The sequence below is a fragment of the Sceloporus occidentalis genome, unplaced genomic scaffold, assembly GCF_023333645.1.
Source record: "Sceloporus occidentalis isolate IW3139 unplaced genomic scaffold, rSceOcc1.0.p SCAF_3, whole genome shotgun sequence".
NCBI lineage: Eukaryota > Metazoa > Chordata > Lepidosauria > Squamata > Phrynosomatidae > Sceloporus > Sceloporus occidentalis.
Window position 1 is genome coordinate 170,408,303 of NW_028316983.1, and position 21,553 is coordinate 170,429,855.

At 39.8% G+C, this 21,553-nt stretch overlaps 2 protein-coding genes across 3 annotated transcripts in view; one reads left to right on the top strand and one right to left on the bottom strand.

Moving 5' to 3' along the window:
• Window positions 1-1,446, bottom strand: part of GPLD1 (glycosylphosphatidylinositol specific phospholipase D1) — a 44,770-nt gene extending 43,324 nt beyond the window's left edge. Inside the window, exons 1-2 of one of the 2 annotated variants that reach the window (XM_089516852.1) lie at window positions 1,164-1,446; window positions 46-371 (exon numbers count right to left, since the gene is read on the bottom strand). The gene's annotated coding sequence lies outside the window, so the exon portion shown is untranslated. Of the gene's footprint in view, window positions 1-45 lie in introns of both variants that reach the window. The other variant, XM_089516851.1, reaches the window with a different exon arrangement.
• LOC149317097 (succinate-semialdehyde dehydrogenase, mitochondrial-like) lies at window positions 1,393-21,395 on the top strand. The gene is made up of 10 exons (XM_089518351.1): window positions 1,393-1,710; window positions 3,575-3,658; window positions 8,319-8,489; window positions 9,843-9,959; window positions 10,320-10,463; window positions 12,959-13,102; window positions 15,463-15,621; window positions 15,751-15,920; window positions 17,829-17,887; window positions 18,719-21,395. The coding sequence occupies exons 1-10, from the start codon at window positions 1,393-1,395 to the stop codon at window positions 18,925-18,927; spliced, it is 1,575 nt and encodes a 524-aa protein (XP_089374477.1). The 3' UTR covers window positions 18,928-21,395.
• The last annotated feature ends 158 nt before the right edge of the window (window positions 21,396-21,553 follow it).

Sequence of the window (21,553 nt, forward strand, 5' to 3'; positions counted from 1 at the left end):
ATTCTTGCTGTTAAAATAATAAAATGGAACCATTTTTCAACAAACCTGTTCTCTCTGGTTTCTCTTTTGATATACCTTATATTCACAGTCAATTTCTTATACAATGCCAAGTTCACTTCTTGGAATTATGTTTGAATCTCTGTATGTCCAATTTGGAGTGATTTGTTTACATGCAACAAATAGAAGTTGTGAAATGAAGTATTTGTTATATAGCAATGCATTATTATCAGGAAAATAAAAGTAATTTGCCCATTTGTATGGTGTTTTTTTCCTCCTGTGGATATTTTCAGTAAGTTGATTTTAACTGTTTTTAAATTCTTGTGGTAAGTTTTTAAAATGTTTTTCTCTTGTGAGCTGCCTTGGGTGTCGATCTGGGAGAAAGGCGACATAAAAATAAGATAAATAGATAAGTATGGAATAAGTTTCAATACAGTATCCCAAAATGCCTTTGCTTTTGCCTTTGGGCAATCTAGCCACATGTGAACCAGTGTGCCTCATTCCCACATTCCCTCCAGCAAATCAGTTGAACGTCTGTCCAAAATAGGGAAAGATTTGGGGGACAGTTATGGCACCTATATATACTTTTATAAGCATTTTCCCCATTAGCAGAAAAGGAATGAAAGGGTAGGTTGGTCCATAATTTTGCCCAACTCTCACCTGGAGAGAAATAAAATGGATAGAAGATTCAATTCATTGATTTTGCAACTACTTGCAATCAGTGAGGCAAGTCATTGCAAAAGCAATCAATCAAATCTTGTATCAATTTATTTATATATTATATAATATATATATATACACAGAGTTCCCTGCCTGGATAAGGAGGGCTGACTGCACTGCAAGAAGGAAACAGTTGAAGGGCAATGGAACTAAATGATACCAATTTGATGGATGGATACCCCATGAGGCATAGTGGTGCATGTTTGAATATCCAATAAGGGCGAAGGGGTGTATATCTTTAAATTCATATGCAACCAATGAAAATGTGCTTTGTAGCTGCTGTTGTTGTTGTTTTTGTTCAGAGTACTAGAAAAGCTGGGTTCACTTTGACATCTGGGCCCCAGTGATTTGGATGTTTTCCTCCTGGGGACCCTGCAGCCATAAACTATGTTCTCCTTTCCAATCGGCTCGGGGTCTCCCTAGTAAATATACACACACACACACACTGTTTTTTAAGTGCATAAAAGCATGGCTAAGGTTTCTGTATGGTGTGAAATGGGAGGAGGTGGATGAGGGGAAGGTGACACTATGGGTTACCCCCAAAAGGGCACCAACCCTAGGGTGGCCACGGGGCCAGGCCTGCCTCCCGAATGATGCCTGGTTCAATGGCGGCGGTGAGGGCCGAGGAGACTCTGCCCGCCCCGCGCCCCACCCTCCTTCCCCGGCGGAGCGGCCATGGCGTGGCGAGGCTTCCGAGGGCCGCTAGGCCTCCCTTGGCTACTCCGGCCGCCGAGGGCTGCTCTCCCCGGACGCCTCAGCAGCAGCAGCAGCAGCAACAGCCAGGCCGGCTTGGGCCCTGTGCCGCCTTGGCTGCTGCGCTCGGGGGCCTTCGTGGGAGGCCGATGGCTGGAAGGACAGGCCGCCTTCCCCGTCAGGGACCCGGCCACCGGCCTCGAGCTCAGCAGGGTGGCCGACTGCGGGGCGGCCCAGGCCCAGGAGGCGGTGAGGGCCGCCTACGAGGCCGGGGCTGCTTGGGGCAGAGCCTCCGCCAAGGTGAGGGCAGGGAGAGGGAGGCCCACAAAATGGCGGACTAGGGCTGCGTCCACACTGGAGAGATAACACGGTTTGGCACCGCTTTAACTCTTGGTCTTGGGTGTTTCCTATGGGATTCTGGGAAATGTAGTTCGTGGAGGAACTTGGACTTCTCTGCTGGAGAGCGGCGGCTGCCATGCTGCAGAATGAATGCGGTTTAGCTATACTAACAGCCATGGCTCCATGCTATGGAATTTGGGAACTGTAGTTTGTTGTGGCACCAGAGCTCTCTGACAGAGAAGGCTAGATCTCTCGCAGAACTACAGACCCCAGGAATCCATAACATTGAACCATGGCATTTAAAGCAGTGTCAAACTGCATTAATTCTGCAGTGTAGGTGCAGCCCAGGTGCATTTTCCTCTGCACTACAGCATTATGCTCTCTGGTGTTGACTTCCAAGTATCTCCTCTCCTAACTACAAATCCCATGATTCCATAGGTTGGAAGCATGGTAGTTAAAGCTGTATCAGAGTGCTATAACTGTGTGGTGTGGACATACATTGCGCGTCACCTGCCTTGACCAAATAATTTAAATAGACTAAAAGGAAGGATGAGAGATGAGTGAAGGAAATCACTTTCCTGTTGAAGACGAGAAGCTGCCTTCATCCAAGAGCTTTCTCCTAAGGAAAGGGAGAAACTGAAGCCAAGTTTTGGTTGCAGGTAGTCTCTTGAGAACATTGAATGTAATTTCCTTACCGAATACAGATTGTTGAACCTGCATCTTTGGTGCACATTTACCAAAGATAAGGTGTTCAGTGCGATTTAAGATTGTAGCCTTAAAACATCCAGGATTCAAAGTTTCAAAGGTTTTGTTTGGTTTTGTTCAGACTGCATGATTTCAGAGCAGATTTACACAATAGGATTTGATAAACTATTGCATTAGTAAAACTAAACACATTAATTACACAGAAGAGATACGTATTGACGCATCAGGCACAAAGGCAAGGACTTCCCTGCTCCCTCGCTTTACGGGAAGTTCAGCTTTTTATTAACCAGATTTATATTTGTAAGGAAAGTACATGTATTCACTGTGATGATATTGTATATTTCAAATATTTGTTTTGGACAATGTGTTTGGAGAGGGCTGTAGACAACTTTCAGCACTATTATTCCAGGCACTTCCCTGATTTTCAGTTTTAATGCGGTTTTGGTGTTTCTGTATCTTTTATTGATAATGATCTTTTAAAAAAAAACCACAGATAGCATTCTTCTGTTTGTTTTCCTTTAGTATAATTTACGAGAAATCATAATACAGCAGACATATATAAGGCACGAGTAAAATACTACTAAAGAGGGTATCTAACCAGCACAACCATATAAATATAAGCCGTAATTATTATTGGTCTTCCATAATTATTATTGTTACAGTATTAGTCTAACAATTGGATTTAGGTCTCAGACTTTAATTTGATCACACTTACTAGAAAGTAACTCTCACTGACATCTATGAAACTAACTTGTAACTAAAGATGCACAGGCTTGCACTATCAACTACTGCAATCCCTTGTCTCTTGTTTTTATATTATAATTTCAAATAATTTTGTGTACTAATAACAAAGCAATTGACTTAAATACCTCCCCGCCACTAATATTCCTTTAGGACTCACATCTGACAGATTTGGCTTGTGCTCTGGTCAATTTGCTTGTGCTGCTGTGGATTAGATTGTATTTCAACCTGCATCTTGACTATAGGATGTTGAGAGACCAAAGTCTTTAAGAGTGTTTCACAAGTAGTAATAACATTGGTCTAACAGTCATTTTGTTTTCTGACATGTTTGTTGTTATCTGACAAAGATATTCCTGATAAATGGCTATTTCTTGTTCAGGAAAGAGGTGCATTACTTCGTAAATGGCATGATTTGATGATAGAGAATAAAGATAGCCTTGCAAGGATCATCACAGCAGAGAATGTAAGTATTAAAAGAAGAAAAACATACCATATATATTCAACTATAGGTCAGCCTCATGTATGAGTTGATGGCCAGAATTACAGATTTTGATATGACCTGTAGATAAGTCAAGGGTAAAACTTAGGGGCTTGCAGCAAAGGATAAGGATGAAGCAAAAGAAAACGAAGCCAAATAACTTACCAAATTCCAGCGGGCACAACTATTTGTGCTCTCACTAAAGGCTGGATGGATGAGAGAGTAGGGGTAGTAGTGCTTCCAGGATAGTCTATATTCTTCTCTTTCACAAGGGGATGGTCCCTTTTTAAAAAAATAACAGGTAGAGTACAGTACTTGCACTGAACCATGGATAAGGCGACTCAGGATTTTTTAGGTCAATTTTTCAACTAAAATTTCTAGACTTACAGTATACAGTACAGGAGTATATATACAGAAGACCAGATTGTAAGGGATTTACTTCTAAGAAAGTTTACAGATCTGTTCATTTGTTTTAAACCATTTCCATCTGGTTTTCCTGAGCTCAAAATTGTCTTCTAAAATAGAAGGTTGAGGAAGAAGAACAATCTGACTCTCTATGGCAGGGGTCGGCAACCCCCGGCCCACGGACCAGATGGGGCCCACGGAGGCGGCAGGACCGGCCCCAGCCTGGTCCTGCCGCCACCGCCGCCTCCTCCTCCACCACCACCACCTGGGCCGCGCGAACGCGCTTCCCTCCTCCACCGCGCGGAGGAGGAAGAGGAGGGCCACGCGGCCTGGGGCAGAGAAAGCAAAGGGAGAAGCCCAGCGCCACCCTCCCCGCCTCCGCACACGGGCCCACGCTACCCTCCCTGCCTCCCCGTGTGGGCCCGCACTGCACTCCCCGCCTCCCCACGCCACCCACCTCCTTCTCCTCTGCCTCATCTGCCCCGCCCCCAGGCCGCGCGGCGCATGGAGGAGGGGGGAGGAGGAGAAGAAAGAAAAGGAGGAAGAGGAGGAGGGGGAGCAGAAGGAGGAGGAGGAAGAAGAGGAAGGAAGAGGTGGTGAGTGGCCAGAGGCCTCAAGGTTTTTTAAATTTTTATTTTGGGGGCTTTTAATGCTAACAAGTCTCCCTTGGTTTGACAGTGATAGTGTGGTGGTGGTGGTGGTGGTGGTGGTGATGATGATGATGATGATGATGATGATGATGATGATATGAGTCAGCTTGAGAGGCATGCAGGCAATGTTTCTTAAGCTGAGAGAGTGTCACCTTCCAAAGTGTGTTTTGGGTGCTTTTAATGCTAACAAGTCTCCCTTGTTTTGACAGTGATAGTGTGGTGATGATGATGATGATGGTGATGATATGAGTCAGCTTGAGAGGCATGCACGCACTATTTCTGAAGCCAAGAGAGTGTGACTTTCCAAAGTGCCTTTTCTGCGTGTTTTTGGTTCTTTAATGGTGATATTGATATCAGAAAGCCTCTGAGGCAAGGCCAATGTAAATTGCTGTGATTTTTACAAACTCATGCGCAGTGAAGAAAAACAACAGTCCCTTGACCAAGTACACACTTCTGAGAAGTACACTTGGTGCAAGAACTGTGAAACCACCTTGACATGTTCAATATGCATAGCCATGTGAACCCATGTTCAGTGTGAAACCCAAAGAGTTTGGTTATGCAATAAGCCTCTGAAATCTGCAAGAGGCCATCTTAAGTAAAGCCATGTTCAGTGCCCAAATGTGCTGTTTGGAATGGGGGGGGGGTGGGTTGGCCTGAAAGGGAAGTCCATTTCTGCCATCAGTCTAGGAATAATGCCCAAATGTCCTCCATTTTGATCATGCCTAAGAAACATGAATTTATATTAACATTTTTAATATATGCAAATTTTGGCATGTCCTCCATTTTTAAAAATGTGTCCTACATTTGAAAATGTTGTCCTATATTATTTAATTATTTAATTATTTATTTTTTGGCTTCGGACCCCCCCCCCTCCCATTGTCTGGGGGACACCAACCCAGCCCCCAGCTCAAAAAGGTTGCCTACCCCTGCTCTATGGGGAGGTTATTCCATAGACTCAGGACAATGAAGTCCCTGTTCCTTGCTGTTAATATTCTGACATTGTAAAGTCTTGGAGCAGGGTCCAATTAACACCTTATTTAGGCCTGAAGGCGTATGATAAACTGGACATTTTGAGAACATTTTTCTTTCAAAACACCATTGTAGATGTAGTGGACAATATAATAATGTTTCCCTTCCAGTCAATTACTTACTGCAAATCTGACACATACACAGTATTTAACTTCCTTCCCCCAACTTGGAACTAGGCAATGAATGTAGAAGTGACCACCTTTTTACAGTACTGCTTGTGTATACCTTATCCAGAATTCTGAAATACTCCAAAATCGTCCACATGGGTGCCTGAGATAATGACACCTTTGCTTTCTGAAGGCTTAGTGTACACAAACTTTGTTTCATGCACAAAATTATTAAAAATATTATGTATAAAATTACCTTCAAGCTATATGTATAATAGGTGTATACAAAACTTAAATTTTATGTTTAGACTGGTCTTATTTCCCAGCAGACAGGGTCCTAACCTCCTGTATTCTGGGTTAAGCTCCTCCTATTCGCTCCTGTAGGCAGGGACAATAAACAAAAGACCGGCCCCTATATAGGGAGGAGCTAACCCCCCTGGGCCCCAGTCTTGTTCCTGCCTAAGCTCCTAGCAGGATGTGTGTCTTCCAGCCAGCAAAGTTTTTCCTTTCTCCGAAAGCGGTTTGAGAGTTTTCTTGGCCTTCCCTTCTTCTCCTCTCTCCTGCCTTTCCCCCCTTCCTTGGTGGTGGCTATGGCAGAGGACCCCAAGAGCACTGGCTAAAGATCATCCTTAGCTCAGGCTTCCCTAGCTCAGGGTCTGCCAGCTCAATAGAGGGAGTGGGCTTCAGAGGGAGACCCATTGGGATGGGTTTGCTGTTGCTCTGCAGCTTCTTCACTACAGCCACTCCAGTCCTTTTCTTCTCTTCTTTTCTCTTGCTGCCTTGGAAGCATAAAGAAAGACTTAATATGGCAAGGGCTCCCAGGATTGGAGAAAGGTCTTGGCTTTGCCAGTGACTCTCCCTCTCCTCCAAAGCTGCCCCCTTTCATGGTGGGAGCACAAGAGATTTCTGTAAACAGCATTTCAGCACATGGGAGCTGTGGGAACAGATGGTGAGGGGTATCCCCTTCATGTCCCTGTTTCTCCACATCACCTCTGCCCAGCCTGTTTAAGGCCAGGGATCAGTGAGGAAACTGGCCAGAAGTCATGGAAACTTCCCTTCTCAGCATCTCTGCTCAGCCCATTTGGGCCAGAGTTCAGAGGACAGGCCAGCCAAAAGCTATGGCAAAGGAAACCCCTGTTGTCTCTAGTGGCAGCGCGTGCATGTACCCATTAGACAAAAGAGGACCTGAAGTCCTGCATTTCTTGGTATCCATGGGGGGAGGGGGTCCAGAACAGATCCCCCATGGATACCAAGGTCTGACTGTATATGCAAATATTAAAAAAAAATACAAAACACTTCTAGTCCTAAGCATTTTGGATAAGTACTAACCTGTAGAGGAAATCTCTATAGGGAGCATGGTGTTTGTAGTGGGGAATCACTGGGCACAAAAGGAGCTAAGTACCCATCTAGCACCAATTTTCTCTTACATGTCAGCTTCGATTTGCATTATCCTAGTAGCTAGTATAGATCTGGGAATATTGTGGCCTCCACACCTGTTGCCTTTTATACATATAGACCAGTGGTTCCCAACCTAAGACCATTGGAAAACACTTATTTAATTACAGTTATGAAGTACCAACGAAAATAATTTCATGGGTTTGGGTCACCACCACATGAGGAACTGTATTAAAGGGTCGCGGCATTAGGAACCACTGATCTAGACTAAGAGCTACTTTCACATCCAGCCACTCTGAAACAATCAACATTATTGTACAACTTAGACAATAAGTAATAAGGGAGATCAGTACCTAAAGGAGGAATAAAGGAATGGCAATTTGGAAATAAACTAATATAAAAGAATGGTAGGATGTTAGATGAAAAGGGAAGAAAAGATCAGGATGAAACTACCAGGCTGACCAGACTGCAAATAAACTAGCGGAGGAGATTAAGCCAGAAAAAGCTGCTAGGGAGAACCAATCAAACATGTCAAGAGAGAATCAGGCTTGATCAGTTGCTACAAAAAATAACACACTCATTCTTATAAACATAGAGCAATAGAATATATTGCTATATACATAAAACTGGGGCAGAAATGGCAATGTCTTCCTTGTAAACAATAAAACTTTATCATACATTTTCTTCTGTGTTTCAGGGTGAGGGTTGTAAAACAATAGAAGCAGAATAAAAAATGATAAGGATTTCTCAATTATAAATTACAGAAATAAATTGAATGTCTATTTTTATTCATAAATCATTGTTCAAAAGCGTTAAGCATTTCAGTTTATGTATGCAAGCCCATCCTGCCTCAGTGTGGGAGGTGATGCCTTCTTTTAAGGTTTGTACTGGAAAGGGTTGTACTTTAAAGAAAAACGCTAGTATTTGTTAGGGCTATTCATTGATACAGGATTTTTAATACACCTTGAAATGAAATGATTTTATATAAATTCATATGCATTGCAGTCATAGATGTTTATGTAGTTTATTGTGTGAATTTTACCTTTCTGATTCTATCAGGGGAAACCACTGAAGGAAGCGCAAGGAGAGATTCTGTACTCTGCTTCCTTCTTGGAATGGTTTGCCGAAGAAGCTCGCCGTGTTTATGGTGATATCATTCCATCTTCTGCAAAAGACAGAAGAATTTTGGTACTGAAACAGCCCGTGGGGGTTGCTACCATCATTACCCCTGTGAGTTTTAGTTGATTTGTGTGTCACGCCTTTATTCTTAATATTCAGAATAGGCCGAATCAGCAGATTGCTAAGCTCAATCATAACAGTGAAAACCCAAATCTTGACCATTAAATATTTGTAAAAATTGTTGTGATTTGACTTCTCCCAGCCATCCCAACCTAGAAAGTTTGTGCTAGGACTCAAGGATAAATAAAAAAATAAACCACTCTAGTAGTTATAAAAACTACAGAAGTGCCTTTCCCCTCCTGTTTACCAGAAGCCCTATCTCTTTGTTTCACATTTTTCAAGCATAAAAAACTACCATGTTGAATGTGTTCAGCTACAATTAGATTTGATACATCTATACCAGTAGTCCCCAAACTGTGCTCTTTAAGAGATTTTGGACTTCAGCTCCCAAAAGCCTTAGCCATGTTGGCCAGTAGTCTGAGATTCCAGGAGCTGAAGTCAAAAATCCCTTAAAGAGCACAGTTTGGGGAGTGATTCTATTTTATGAGTCAAGGCATACTGCTTGTAAAAAGGAAGTTTAAATGTTAGATACAATTAAAACAGGAAGAATTAAAAATGGTTACAATCCATTAAGGACAGCATAAAATACAAAAACAGTATTTTAAAAAATCAACAAAATGGTAGTGAGCTGAGCAGGTTTTGTGTAAAGTTTTAAAAAATGCTTCAAAACCATCACCAAAAGGTAGGAACATATGCACTTCCCAAGGAAGGGAATTCCAAGAATATGCAGTACTTATGGAAAAGGTCTTTTTTGTAGTACCTGCTAATCTTGTACTTCAACAGGCCTAAGAGAAGGGCCACTGACACCAATCTTAGGAAGTCCCATCCTTAAGCAGGTAGTTTTAGATGCAGGCAGTACTTAGAACATCCTGGTTGCAAACTGGACTAAATCGCTAAATGTAATAGGTTTCAGATTCCATTATTGTTGCTTGGCAGGATGGTTTTTATATCTGGTTCTCATAGATAGTACAGCCATTTAATTGACTGATCAAAAAGCAAGCAGCCTATGCCATTGAGCATACTGTTTATAGTAAAGTAAGATAAAGCAACATATTATGTTAGTTTCACCAACATTTCATACCTTACCAGTAATTTCAGTGTGCCAGACAGATGGCTGAATTTACCTGTGCTATATGTGTCTTTTTATTATAGTAGATTTGGAGGTTATCTTTATTGAGGATAAAATAAGAACAGGTGGGCTAAAACAGTATAGTAGTAACAAGGAGTTCTACTAAGTTTAGGAAGTGAACAGTTAAATAGTGAGATAGAAAAGGAAAATACATATGGAAGGTGTCTTTTCAATGTAGTGTGTCTTCTCAATTTATATGCGTCTTTTCAATGTAGTGGAATTTTCCAAGTGCTATGATTACACGAAAAGTGGGTGCAGCTTTGGCAGCTGGCTGTACAGTGGTGGTGAAACCAGCAGAAGATACACCTTTATCTGCATTGGCACTTGCTGAGGTGAGACTTTTTATACTGATGAGCCATTTAATGATAACATTCCTGAAGTTAGGCAGTTTTGTCAGCTGCAACTATTCTCTCTGCCAGCTCTTTATTATAGTACAAGTTAAATTTGGAATTAGAGGTGAAAGGAAATTGTCCACTAATAAATATTGTGGCCATGATGGGAAATACTGGTCAGTATTGACTTTAGTTGCTTCTAAATGTTTTGAAATATGGCTTTTGTGTTCCTTTTGTTTGCAATATAGTCATTGGAAGACAAGGCCTACACTACATCATCTCTTGTTATTAAGATAATAATACATGGTAATTCTCTTGTGTAAGTTGACACTTTAATGTCACATTTGTTTCTTATTGCAGCTTGCAAACCGGGCTGGCATTCCTGCTGGAGTATATAATGTCGTTCCATGTTCTAGACAACAGGCGGCAGCAGTTGGGGAAGTGCTGTGCACAGATCCTTTAGTCTCTAAAATCTCCTTTACTGGCTCAACAGCCACAGGAAAGGTGTGTCTGCACGTTTAAAGTTTTGCATTGTAGGCTTTTAAATCTTCGGAGTTGGAGTTCAAATGCATCTAAAAAGACATTTTTGAATAAAGATGTCATAGTGTATCTTTCTTTAATAATCAGGAAAGGTTTTCTAGGATCATTTTGTTCTTCTTGGGCCTTTTACATGCAAACACAAAACCCTGGTTTTAAGTGCAGGTTGCTGGCTCTGGAGCAAGTGCAGCCATCTTCTTACAATTTTCCCCCCAGCTACTGCTATGGGAAATTGTAAAACCCATTCCTGCATCCACTAAAACCAACCAGGATAAAAATCATGCTAGAGCATGACAAATCAGAAGCAAAAAGCAGGGACAATAAAGTATGATTTCCCATAGATCTGTGCTAATAGGAAGGCTATCCTGTATATCTATTAAAGGGTTGCTTATTGATGAACTAATTCCTCCTCCTATGGCTGTATCTACAATGCAGAATTAATGCAGTTTCACACCGCTTTAACTGCCATGGCTTACTACTGTGGAATACTGAGGTTTGTAGTTTTGTGAGATATTTAGCCTTCTCTGCAGAGAGCTCTAGTACCACCAAACTACAAATTCCATGGGATGGAGCCTTAATAGTGTCAAATTACATCAGTTCTGCAGTGTGGCAGCATCCATCATTGAAATAAAGCAGAGGAAGAATCCTAATGCAGGTTTCATATAAAAATAAATCTACATCCCCAGGAAGGTAAGGAAACGGTTGATCTGATCTAGAAGGGAACAGAAGACAATGTGAGACTAGTAACTCCATGGGCTGAAATTAGAGGGATACCTGTCAAATGTTGCATTCTTGCATTTGTGCACCTTCCCTTTCCAAGGAACTCAAGAGCAGCATTAGTACTAGTTTTATTGCATGCTGCCCTGAGATCTTTGGATAAAGGATGGAATATAAATATTTTAATTAAAAAACATGAATAAATTAGCAAAAAAATGACCTCTACTTTGCATACATGATGGAAAGGATTTAGTGAACTAATTGCTTTTTACTGAGGCTTGCTGCATTAAGTATGGTTTATCACAAGGAATTTTAGAGAAGAAAAGCAAAAGGCACGACTGCATTGGATTGGTTTTATAGCAAGGAGAAGAGCCTTTTATATTTTCCTCACTAATATTTGTAATCAGTTGTATGTTATTTGCTAACAAAAGGGGGATTTGTTGTATAACTCTCAAACAGCTTGACGTTACTTTTAGTGCATAAGATCCTTTAATGCTCATCTCATTTGGGGCCCTTCAAGCCTTTCCTTGGGGACTTATAGGTTGCAATTTGACACCATTCCTAGAGTTGGTTCTAATAAGGATTACTCTACAAGAACTGCTTCAAGGATAGGCAGTTTCCTCCTTCCAGTAAAACCAAACCTTCTGTCCAGTTGACATACAAGTCAGTCCCTGTCTGAAATGTAGTTACATATTAAATGTATGCAAAATGTTCGTAAGCACAGTTCTGTTGGTAAATTATTAAATATTCGATGGTCCACCAAGGACCTTCATGCATGTTACTTCCCTAAGCACAAGTGATCAACTGTTACTGAAATAAGTGAGCCATGTTTTTGAGTAATGCATGAGATCAGTCTGAGATTTGTATGGAGATGTCAACAAGTTGCTGAGTAGAGGCAGAGAGGATATTTTCCAGTGTTTTGTCATGAAACATGCCTGCCCAAATGTCAACTAGTTTGTGGTAATGACCATCACATTTTTTAAAATTCCTAATCTGCACACAGGTCCCAGAACATTAGAGATCTTTTTTAACTCCTTACGTATTTCTTCTCTTTAAGATAGCAAAAATAACACGACACCCAGGGATAGACAGTACGATGATGATTATAGGGTTTTATGAATTTACTTACAGCTCAATGTGGTCTATTAAGATTTGGTTTTGAGTTGATTACATTTTGCTACTGGAGGGAAATAATGCACATATCCTCTACACTAGTCCTATGAACTTTTTAATAGGGTATCTTGGGAACAGTTGTTTGGGGTTTTTCAGTATACAGGAAAATGTTGCTGAGGACGAGCTGAAAAGGCTTTTAAACTCTATCCCACAACAGGTATACACTGTACATTCTTGACATTCATTCCGAAGCTCATTGAATCAATCATCATCACTCATTTAAATAATTGGATCCTTGTCCGAGAGCAGTTTCTGTGTGTGTAGATAGTGGTGTTGAAAAGAAAAGGGTAATTTTAAATATTCTTGAATATTATTTCAAAAAGCATTCCTTTCCATCAGACCTGTTCCCACGGTAATAAGCATTAAGAAGCTGTAAGAAATGTGATAGTAAGATTAGATGAGTTATGAACTCAGATAAATTCTGGTGCCTTTGTTCCTTATAAAGATAAGCAGATAATTTTGTAAGACTACTAATGTTCTGCTGCAGTGTTTACTTTTCACTTTAGGAGAACTGAGTGTGTATGTTCATCTTTGTAGGTGTACAGCTTTCTGTGTCTCCTGTGTACTTACAGATACTGCTGCGTCATGCTGCTGGCACTGTGAAGAGGGTCTCGATGGAGCTTGGAGGACATGCTCCATTCATAGTGTTTGACAGTGCTGATCTAGACAAAGCAGTTACAGGAGCTCTAATGTCTAAATACAGAAACTCAGGCCAGGTAAGATTAGTGCTTTCTTAATTGAAGCACTGCTTTTTAATAAATCTTTTCTGATATCAATGCCAGGAAAGATTCTAGAGCAGATCATTAAACAGAGAGTCTGTGAACATTTAGAAGGCAATTCCATAATCACAAAGAGTCAACATGGGTTTCAGAGAAACAAGTCATGCCAGACAAATCTTATCTCTTTCTTTGATAAAATTACCAGCTTGGTAGACGAAGGGAATGCTGTGGATATAGTATATCTTGATTTCAGTAAGGCCTTTGACAAAGTTTCCCATGACATTCTTGCCAACAAGCTTGTAAAATGTGGGCTAGACAAGGTAACTGTTACATGGATTTGTAATTGGTTGACTGGCCGAACCCAAAGGGTGCTCAACAATGGCTTCTTTTCATCCTGGAAACAAGTAACTAGTGGGGTCCCACAGGGGTCTGTCCTGGGCCCAGTGCTACTCAACATCTTTATCAATGACTTGGATGACAGAATTGGGGGCATACTTATCAAATTTGCAGATGACACCAAATTAGGAGAAATAGCTAATACTCCAGAGGACAGGATCAAAATTCAAAACGACCTGAATAGACTAGAAAGTTGGGCCAAGGCTAACAAAATGAACTTGCAAGGTACTGCACTTAGGGTGAAGAAATGAAATGCACAGATATAAGATGGGGGACACCTGGCTGAACAAGACTACATGTGAAAGGGAGTCCAAGTAGACCACAAGTTGAACATGAGTGAACAATGTGATGCAGCAGCTAAAAAGGCCAATGCAATTTTAGGCCGCATCAATAAAAGTATAGTGTCTAGATCAAGAGAAGTAACAGTGCCATTGTATTCTGCTTTGGTCAGGCCCCACCTGGAATATTGTGTCCAGTTCTGAGCACCACAATTCAAAAAGGACATTGAGAAACTGGAGTGTGTCCAAAGGAGGGCGACTAAAATGGTGAAGGGTCTGAAAACCATGTCCTATGAGGAATGATTTAGGGAGCTGGCGATGTTTAGCCTGGAGAAGAGAAGGTTAAGAGGTGATATGATAGCCCTGTTTAACTATTTGAAGGGATGTCATACTGAGGAGGGAACAAGCTTGTTTTCTGCTATTCCAGAGAACAGGACCTGGAACAATGGATGCAAGCTCCAGGAAAAGAGATTCCACCTCAACATTAGGAGGAAGTTCCTGACAGTAAGGGCTGTTCGACAATGGAACACACTCCCTCGGAGTCTGGTGGAGTCTCCTTCCTTGGAGGTCTTTAAACAGAGGCTGGATAGCCATCTGTCGGGGATGCTTTGAGAGTTCTTGCATGGCAGGGGGTTGGACTGGATGGCCCTTGTGGTCTCTTCCAACTCGACGATTCTATGATTCTATGTATTTGAATGTATCTTGTACATGAAAGAGGGGGGAACCTAGGAAGTTGCAGTAGATTGCTCTATAAAATATATGAGCAGATAATCTTTGTCAATTCAAAATAAAACCCAGCTAAAAATAAATAGTTAAATCACATTAAGTCATACTCTTGAGCCAGCATGCTATTGTGGTTTGAATGTTGGACAGTGACTCTGGAGACCAGGGTTAGATTCCTCTGGTTGCTCATGAAACCTACTGGGTGACTTTGGGAAAATCACCTGCTCTCAGCTTCAGGGGAAGGCAATGACAAACCTCTGAACAAATCATGCCAAGAAAACCCCATTATTGGTTCACCTTATGGTCTCTATATTTCAGAAACAACTTGAAGGCACACAATAACAACAGCAGCAGCAGCCCATACTCTTAACTTGGTGGAAAACATTTAAACCATGCATTTCTAAGCAATCTTGCCTTCCTCTTATGGGGCTGGTTTTGCCTTCCAAGGATCACTCCATCTTCAGCATTTCTAGAACTGGCACTCAGAACTCTATCTGTGTTATTTATTGATGAAGGCAGAAGGCAAAATCTTTACAGCTAAACAGCAATAATTACACTGTGAACACTGTTCAGGATTGTAGTTTCTAATGCTGAAACTACTCAAGGTGATTGATGTTTCATCCTCTTCTTTAGAGGTACATTTGAAGTATTCTGCTGTTGAATGTAATTTAAAGTACATTTAAAAAAAAAGAATAGATTGCCAAAAATGGTCCCATTGCACACAGGCAGATTAATAAAAAGGGAGGTGCTGCAGCATAAGGGGTCAGGAGAATATAAAGAACAATATTCTTGCACTTCTCGTGTTGTAATGGGTGGATGGCTATTTTAGAGAAGAATAACACAGCCAAAGGGATGCATCAAGCAGAGAGAAGGGAGAATATTGTAATAGTACTGAGTTGTAGTTCAATGACTCACAAGATGTAAGTGCATAAGAAAAGTCAAATTTCTTTTTGTTTCCAGACCTGTGTATGCACAAACCGATTCCTAGTGCAAAAAGGGATCCATGATGCATTTATGGAAAAGTTTGCAGAAGCTATTAAGAGAGATCTATGTATTGGCAATGGGTTTGATGAGGGGACTACACAGGGGCCACTAATTAATGAAAAAGCTGTGGAAAAGGTAAGAGATGGTTTTATTGTTTGTTTTCTTGAAGAATGCTAATCTATTTTATATGTCTGTATTCCTCAATGACAATTGCGCTTTTGCAGAAGATCCTGGTTTAAGTCATGTTTGCTGTTTGCTTCTTAGATTGAAAAACACATTCATGATGCAGTGTCACAAGGTGCTTCAATTATTGCTGGAGGAAAAAGACACAGTTATGGGAAGAATTTCTTTGAGCCAACTCTACTCAGCAATGTCACCACAAGCATGCTGTGTACGCAAGAGGAAACATTTGGTCCTCTGGCTCCAGTTATCAAGTAAGAGAAACTTCTGCAAATCATGTTATTTATTTATTTATTTATGTATTTAATGTTTATGCCACCTTTCTCCCAAAAATGGCGGCTCACAGTTCCTTCCCATTTAATAACAACTTCCTATTTACAACTGTCTTCTTCTCTGTGGAATGACCTATGTTTTCTTAACATACCCAAAGACATTTTACATTGTGATAATAATGTTAATATATGTTTGGTATGGGATGGCTTCATAGAAAGAAACCAGTTGACTTTTCCCCACTCTACATGCAATGACCATTTTGGGGTTGACCATGGGTAAAATATATGCCAGGATTCAGTTGCATAGTTCTGCTGCTTCCATCAATGATACTGGGAAAGTACTTCTATAATTACAAATATACCCTAAAACCAGCTCCAATGTCAGTCATTTCATATTAATGATAAGTTGTACTTCCACATTTGTTACGCAGATTCAAGTTTTCAAATCAAAATCCTATTTGTAGTCTCAACTAAAGTAGATCTGTTGAATCAATGGGATTTATATAAGTGTTTCATCATTCATTAGGTCTGTTTTCGTTGAGACTACCAATAGGATTCAGGCTATTAGGGACACAATCTTGACAAGCAACGCCTTGTGTGAGCATTCCAAGAAATCTGTTTTTTTAATAATATTTCATATCATCTGATGTTAATCAAATTCTTTAATTTCTAATCTGTTTGCACTTCTTACAGTCTGTCTTTTTAAAAGTTAAAATTTCAATTAATATGCAAGAGAGGATGTTAAATTTTTCCCTGGAAGGTTAAAGAAGACATAATCCTTCCACACTGAAACTTCTTTGAGTTTCCACTGTAGCAGACTTTGGTACTGGCTCAGAGTATTTATTTTTTTAAATAGGCCTACGCCAGATGTTGGTTTAATAGGTACTTCTCAAAAGGGTTATCTCAAAAGAAATAAATAGTGCTTAGGTGTTACAGTATAACAGATAATTTTTCAGCAGGAGATCTTCCCTGATTAATTGGAGACTTTTTTGGTGGATTCTATTCCTGATGAAACACAACACCACCTAGCATGTTGTAGCTCTTCTCATACGTTTCAAAATTCCCAGGAGTGACCTGGATATGAACATATCCCATTGGAGGCCAGGATTTGAATAACCATACTCTGCTGTCTGTTGAAATTATATTTATGCTCTCGTAGATATTCAACTGTTATTTCTTGGACAATTCTTCCCCCCAAACAGGTTGTGACCTGATTAAACCCTTCAGGAATTATTAATCCTACCAAAATTTGTCATTTTAAAGTCTGCAAATACATTACCAATGTTCAACAACAAAGTACAAAGTGACCTTTATCGTAGATCATCTCATGGTAAATTATGAAATTTTCCTTTATAAATTAGTATAAAAACATTTTTGCACATTTCATATCGAAAAGTCTTCTGAAAACACACACATTTATTTGTGCATCCCAAAAAGATAATTTATGGCATGGTACAGATTGCCCCTTTGGGGCAGCCTGCACCTGCCCCTTTCCCCAGAGGATTGGGCTAAGGCAGCCATACTGGCAGCCCAGAGGCCCCGATCCGGTGCTTCTCCAGGCCATGGGAAATGCCGCTTCCCCATGGCCTGGAAAAGGGGTGTCCTTGGGGCTCCTTTGCACGCTGTGTCCAGGCCGCCCTAAGTGGCCTGGGGCAGCGCGAAGACGTCACGCCTGCGCCATGCCATTTGGACACGGCATGGCCGTGACATCATAATGGCGGAGCCCTTGTCCACGGTGCTGCCATTATCGTGCCACCATTACGTGCTAGGGTTAGGGACCGTGCGGTTGCCGATAAGTCCTGTAATCCTAGCACAGCGCGAGCGGGGCACTTTAGCGCCATGTGTACCACGCCTATATTTCCCATTAATCCATTTTCTTAATATTTACAGGTTTGATACAGAGAAAGAAGCTCTTGCCATAGCAAATTCAGCCAATGTGGGTTTAGCAGGTATGTTTCATCTTTATAGTCTGTTACTGTTAATTAAAATTAAATCAGACTACCAAAAATGTAACTCAAGATAGCTAGCAATACTGAAATTCAAATAACAGAAATACAGTTAAAACACAGAGACAAATTAAAACACATTAATAGAGAAATAACCATAACTAGCCAATTAAAATTTCCTTCAGCAGCAGGCCCACTGAAATATAAAATGCCTGCCTGAATAAAAATGTATTTGCTTGTGAGCAGGACCACAAAAAAAGGGCTTAAGCATTTCTTGGCCAGTAGTTTCAAAGTCTGAGAGAAACCACCAAGACCACCTACATTGTAAATCCAGGGAATATGCTTCAGATAGTGATGGAGGGAAGCCATTCTCTTGGTTCTTGAAGATCTAAATAAAAATTATTTTATCTTTCGTACATAGATAGTGTAAATCTGAAATACTAAAAACTCAACTAGGGGTGGCTTATTAATTCATGGCATTTATTATCCTCTCTTGATCCCCCAGAATGCCTGAGACATTGAACAATAAACTAAAACACTTTAGACTACCAAGGTGCATCTTGACTTTTTTCATCAGTCAAAATTGGAAGAAGTACTGCTTTTTCAAAACAGTATTTCTATTATAAATTGTGTTATTCGTTTGTTAATAATAATAATAATAATAATAATAATAATAATAATAATTTTTATTTATAAACTGCTATTCCGCGTTGATCATAGCGGTGTACAGATAAGAAATGCAATGACAAATACAAACTGCAGGGTAAAAATTGCAATACATAAATAAAACTTCAGTAAAACATTTCATGTTCTGTTTAATGACCCAATTTGCAGGCTATTTCTACTCTCAAGACCCTGCCCAGATTTGGAGAGTTGCAGAGCAGCTAGAAGTTGGAATGGTTGGTATTAATGAAGGAATTGTGTCTGCTGTGGAGTGTCCTTTTGGTGGTGTAAAACAATCTGGGCTAGGAAGAGAAGGTTCAAAATATGGTATAGATGAATATTTGGAAATAAAGTATGTTTGTTTTGGAGGGTTACAATAGCCATTTGTTAGGTGTTTTATCATGACAGGGCTAGGAAGCAGATGTATTAGAAAATTCATAAGCTTTGTATAGCAAGATTATCTGTCCCCCATTCCCCTCTTAAATTAGATGTAATCATGTTTATATGTAATGCTGTCTTTACATCTCCATAGTTTTAAGTATGTAAAGCAACTACTCTGGAATACATTTCTGTGTATACACACTGTAAGAATATAGATGTACTTATTCTTAATGTTCTTAACCATAATGCTAGAACAAATCATAATGTACTTCAGAAGAATGTGGAGCTGATTACTAATTGAAGTATGCATTTTTGGAGGCAACAAACCAGGAAAAACGGTACTTGTCTACTGATTTTTACCCAGATTGTGAAAGTGGCAATACCTTGAACAATTGTGCCAAATACTGAAGTTGATCCTCTTTCTAATTAACTTCTACTGGTTGTCTAATGTAGGACTTCTATGAGAACTTAATACTAATAGGTTAAGAAATATTCCACACTCTGGTATTATTTTTCAGCTGTTGACTGGAACTTAAGTGCCTTTGAAGGCATATGTGTAGTTCTGAAAGAATATTTTACTATTTATAGTAAGATTAGGACATACTTAAGGAGAGACTTGTGATTTGTGCAAAGCAGCTGAAAACTGTGACCAAAAGTTAAATTTGAACAATAGCACAAAAATATGAGCATCAGCTATTTTAGTGTCTTCCCATTGGAGAAACTGTAATGTATTCTAGGATCTTCCAAGTATTCCTGATGGCAGAAAAGGGAAACTTCTCAGTTTCTAGGAGGCAATAACTATATTGATGAGCACAAATGCAGAGTAAATCCATTCAAATTTATCTTGTCCAGAAGTCACATGAGAAAGCAGGTATTTAATCAAAATGCTACAGTAAATGGGCTCACGTTTCCCTTATCCCAATCCACCCATTGCACATATTGCCAAGTAGTACTTCCTTTCTGAAGAATAGTCTGTCTCACTGTGGTCCTCACACATTCTAAGATATGAAAAGCTGAAAACATAGTTTTAAGCTCATGAACAAAGAAATCTTGCAGTATCAGGAGCTAACTAAAAAAACCTGTGAACTATATATATATATGTGTGTGTGTGTGTGTGTGTGTGTGTGAAATAATTTTGGCCATTCCATTTATTTTAACATGGTTTTGTTGGCACCTACCTGAAGTCATGTCAATGTGCTGAAGTCATGTCAATGTGCTTCATGTTTGTTTTGTTGCCTGTAGAAGTTGGTTGTTCTTATTTGGATGTTCCATTATGTACTCTTTGTATGATTATGGATACATTTGATGAAAATGTTAGTATAACAGTGGCACATAAACACTGCTACATTGGATTTGCACTTTATCTACATTGCGAATCTTCATGTGAGGTCCTGCACAATGTTTTTGAGAGATCTTGGCTACTTTTGAAAAAATGTAGTATGTCCATGATCCAAAGAGCTGCTTCAGATGAACCTAAGGGCTTGGATACATGGAAATTTCTACCATAAACTACAAACCTCTGCAATACATTAGACTACTTCTGAAGCAGAACACTGCTCTTCAAAGTGATCTGCAACGTGAGCATTTACCATTCAAAAAGTACCCTTTTGGACATATATACCTTCTGTGTGTGTGTGTGTGTGTGTGTGTGTTGTCATTGGTTTAACTAAAGCTTAGTGTGAATGAATTTGTACTACTGTGTGTTGTTTCTGCAGTGATGTATTAAGGATACATAAAATTATGGTACTTCTCAAAAGCACATTTTGTAGCACTAATGCTGCCCTACAAAAGAGCAAGAAGTACCTAATGCTTCATATGTATGGCAGAAACCAGAATAGTTCATGAAGAAATCATTGTGCCAAAGGAGGCTGAGGACAAGATCTATAAAAAATACAGTTGTGTATGGCATATAAAGACATTTTTGTGATCCTATGTGCCCTTTACAACAGAAGGGTCTGCAAAAAAAAAGCTGTACATATTTCCTGATGTTAGCCCAACATATGAAGATAAATTCAGATGGCCAGGTGATAAACAAAAAGAATTTCAGCCTTAGAATTTCAGATGCTATGCTGAAATGAATTATCTATTCTGATTGAGCAAGCAACTGGGATGGGGGAATAACTTTTAAGTTTCTTTTTTTTAAATGCCATTTAAAAACATCTTCAAATTTTAGGGGGAAAATAAAGGGAAAGAATTTATGAGAAGCATAACTAATTTATAGTGTGTAACAAGATACTACTAGGCTATTGCTCTAAGAACTTTTTCTGGTATTGGTGTAGGTTGGCTAAATACATATTTCTATGTTTCCTGTTTTTTAATGTAAATGTATTAAAATTGTTGTATACAATGATACCCTAACAGAGGAAGATACTTGAATTCTTAATTTTGCTCTTTTACCTAAAAGTGTGTTTAAAAGAGATAATGTTAAAAACAAAACTATTAATGTAATAAATGTTTAACTTTCAAATTAGTATTTGCGTTAATTGTCAAATCTGCCAATGTACAGACCTGTTTCTTCTTAAATCTTCAATGTGTCTTGTGAACTTCCCTGAAACAAAAGGTGGAAAATGTATTCCCTTTCATTGGTCCAGCTTCTGTTAGTGAAAGACACATGCCTACACACAT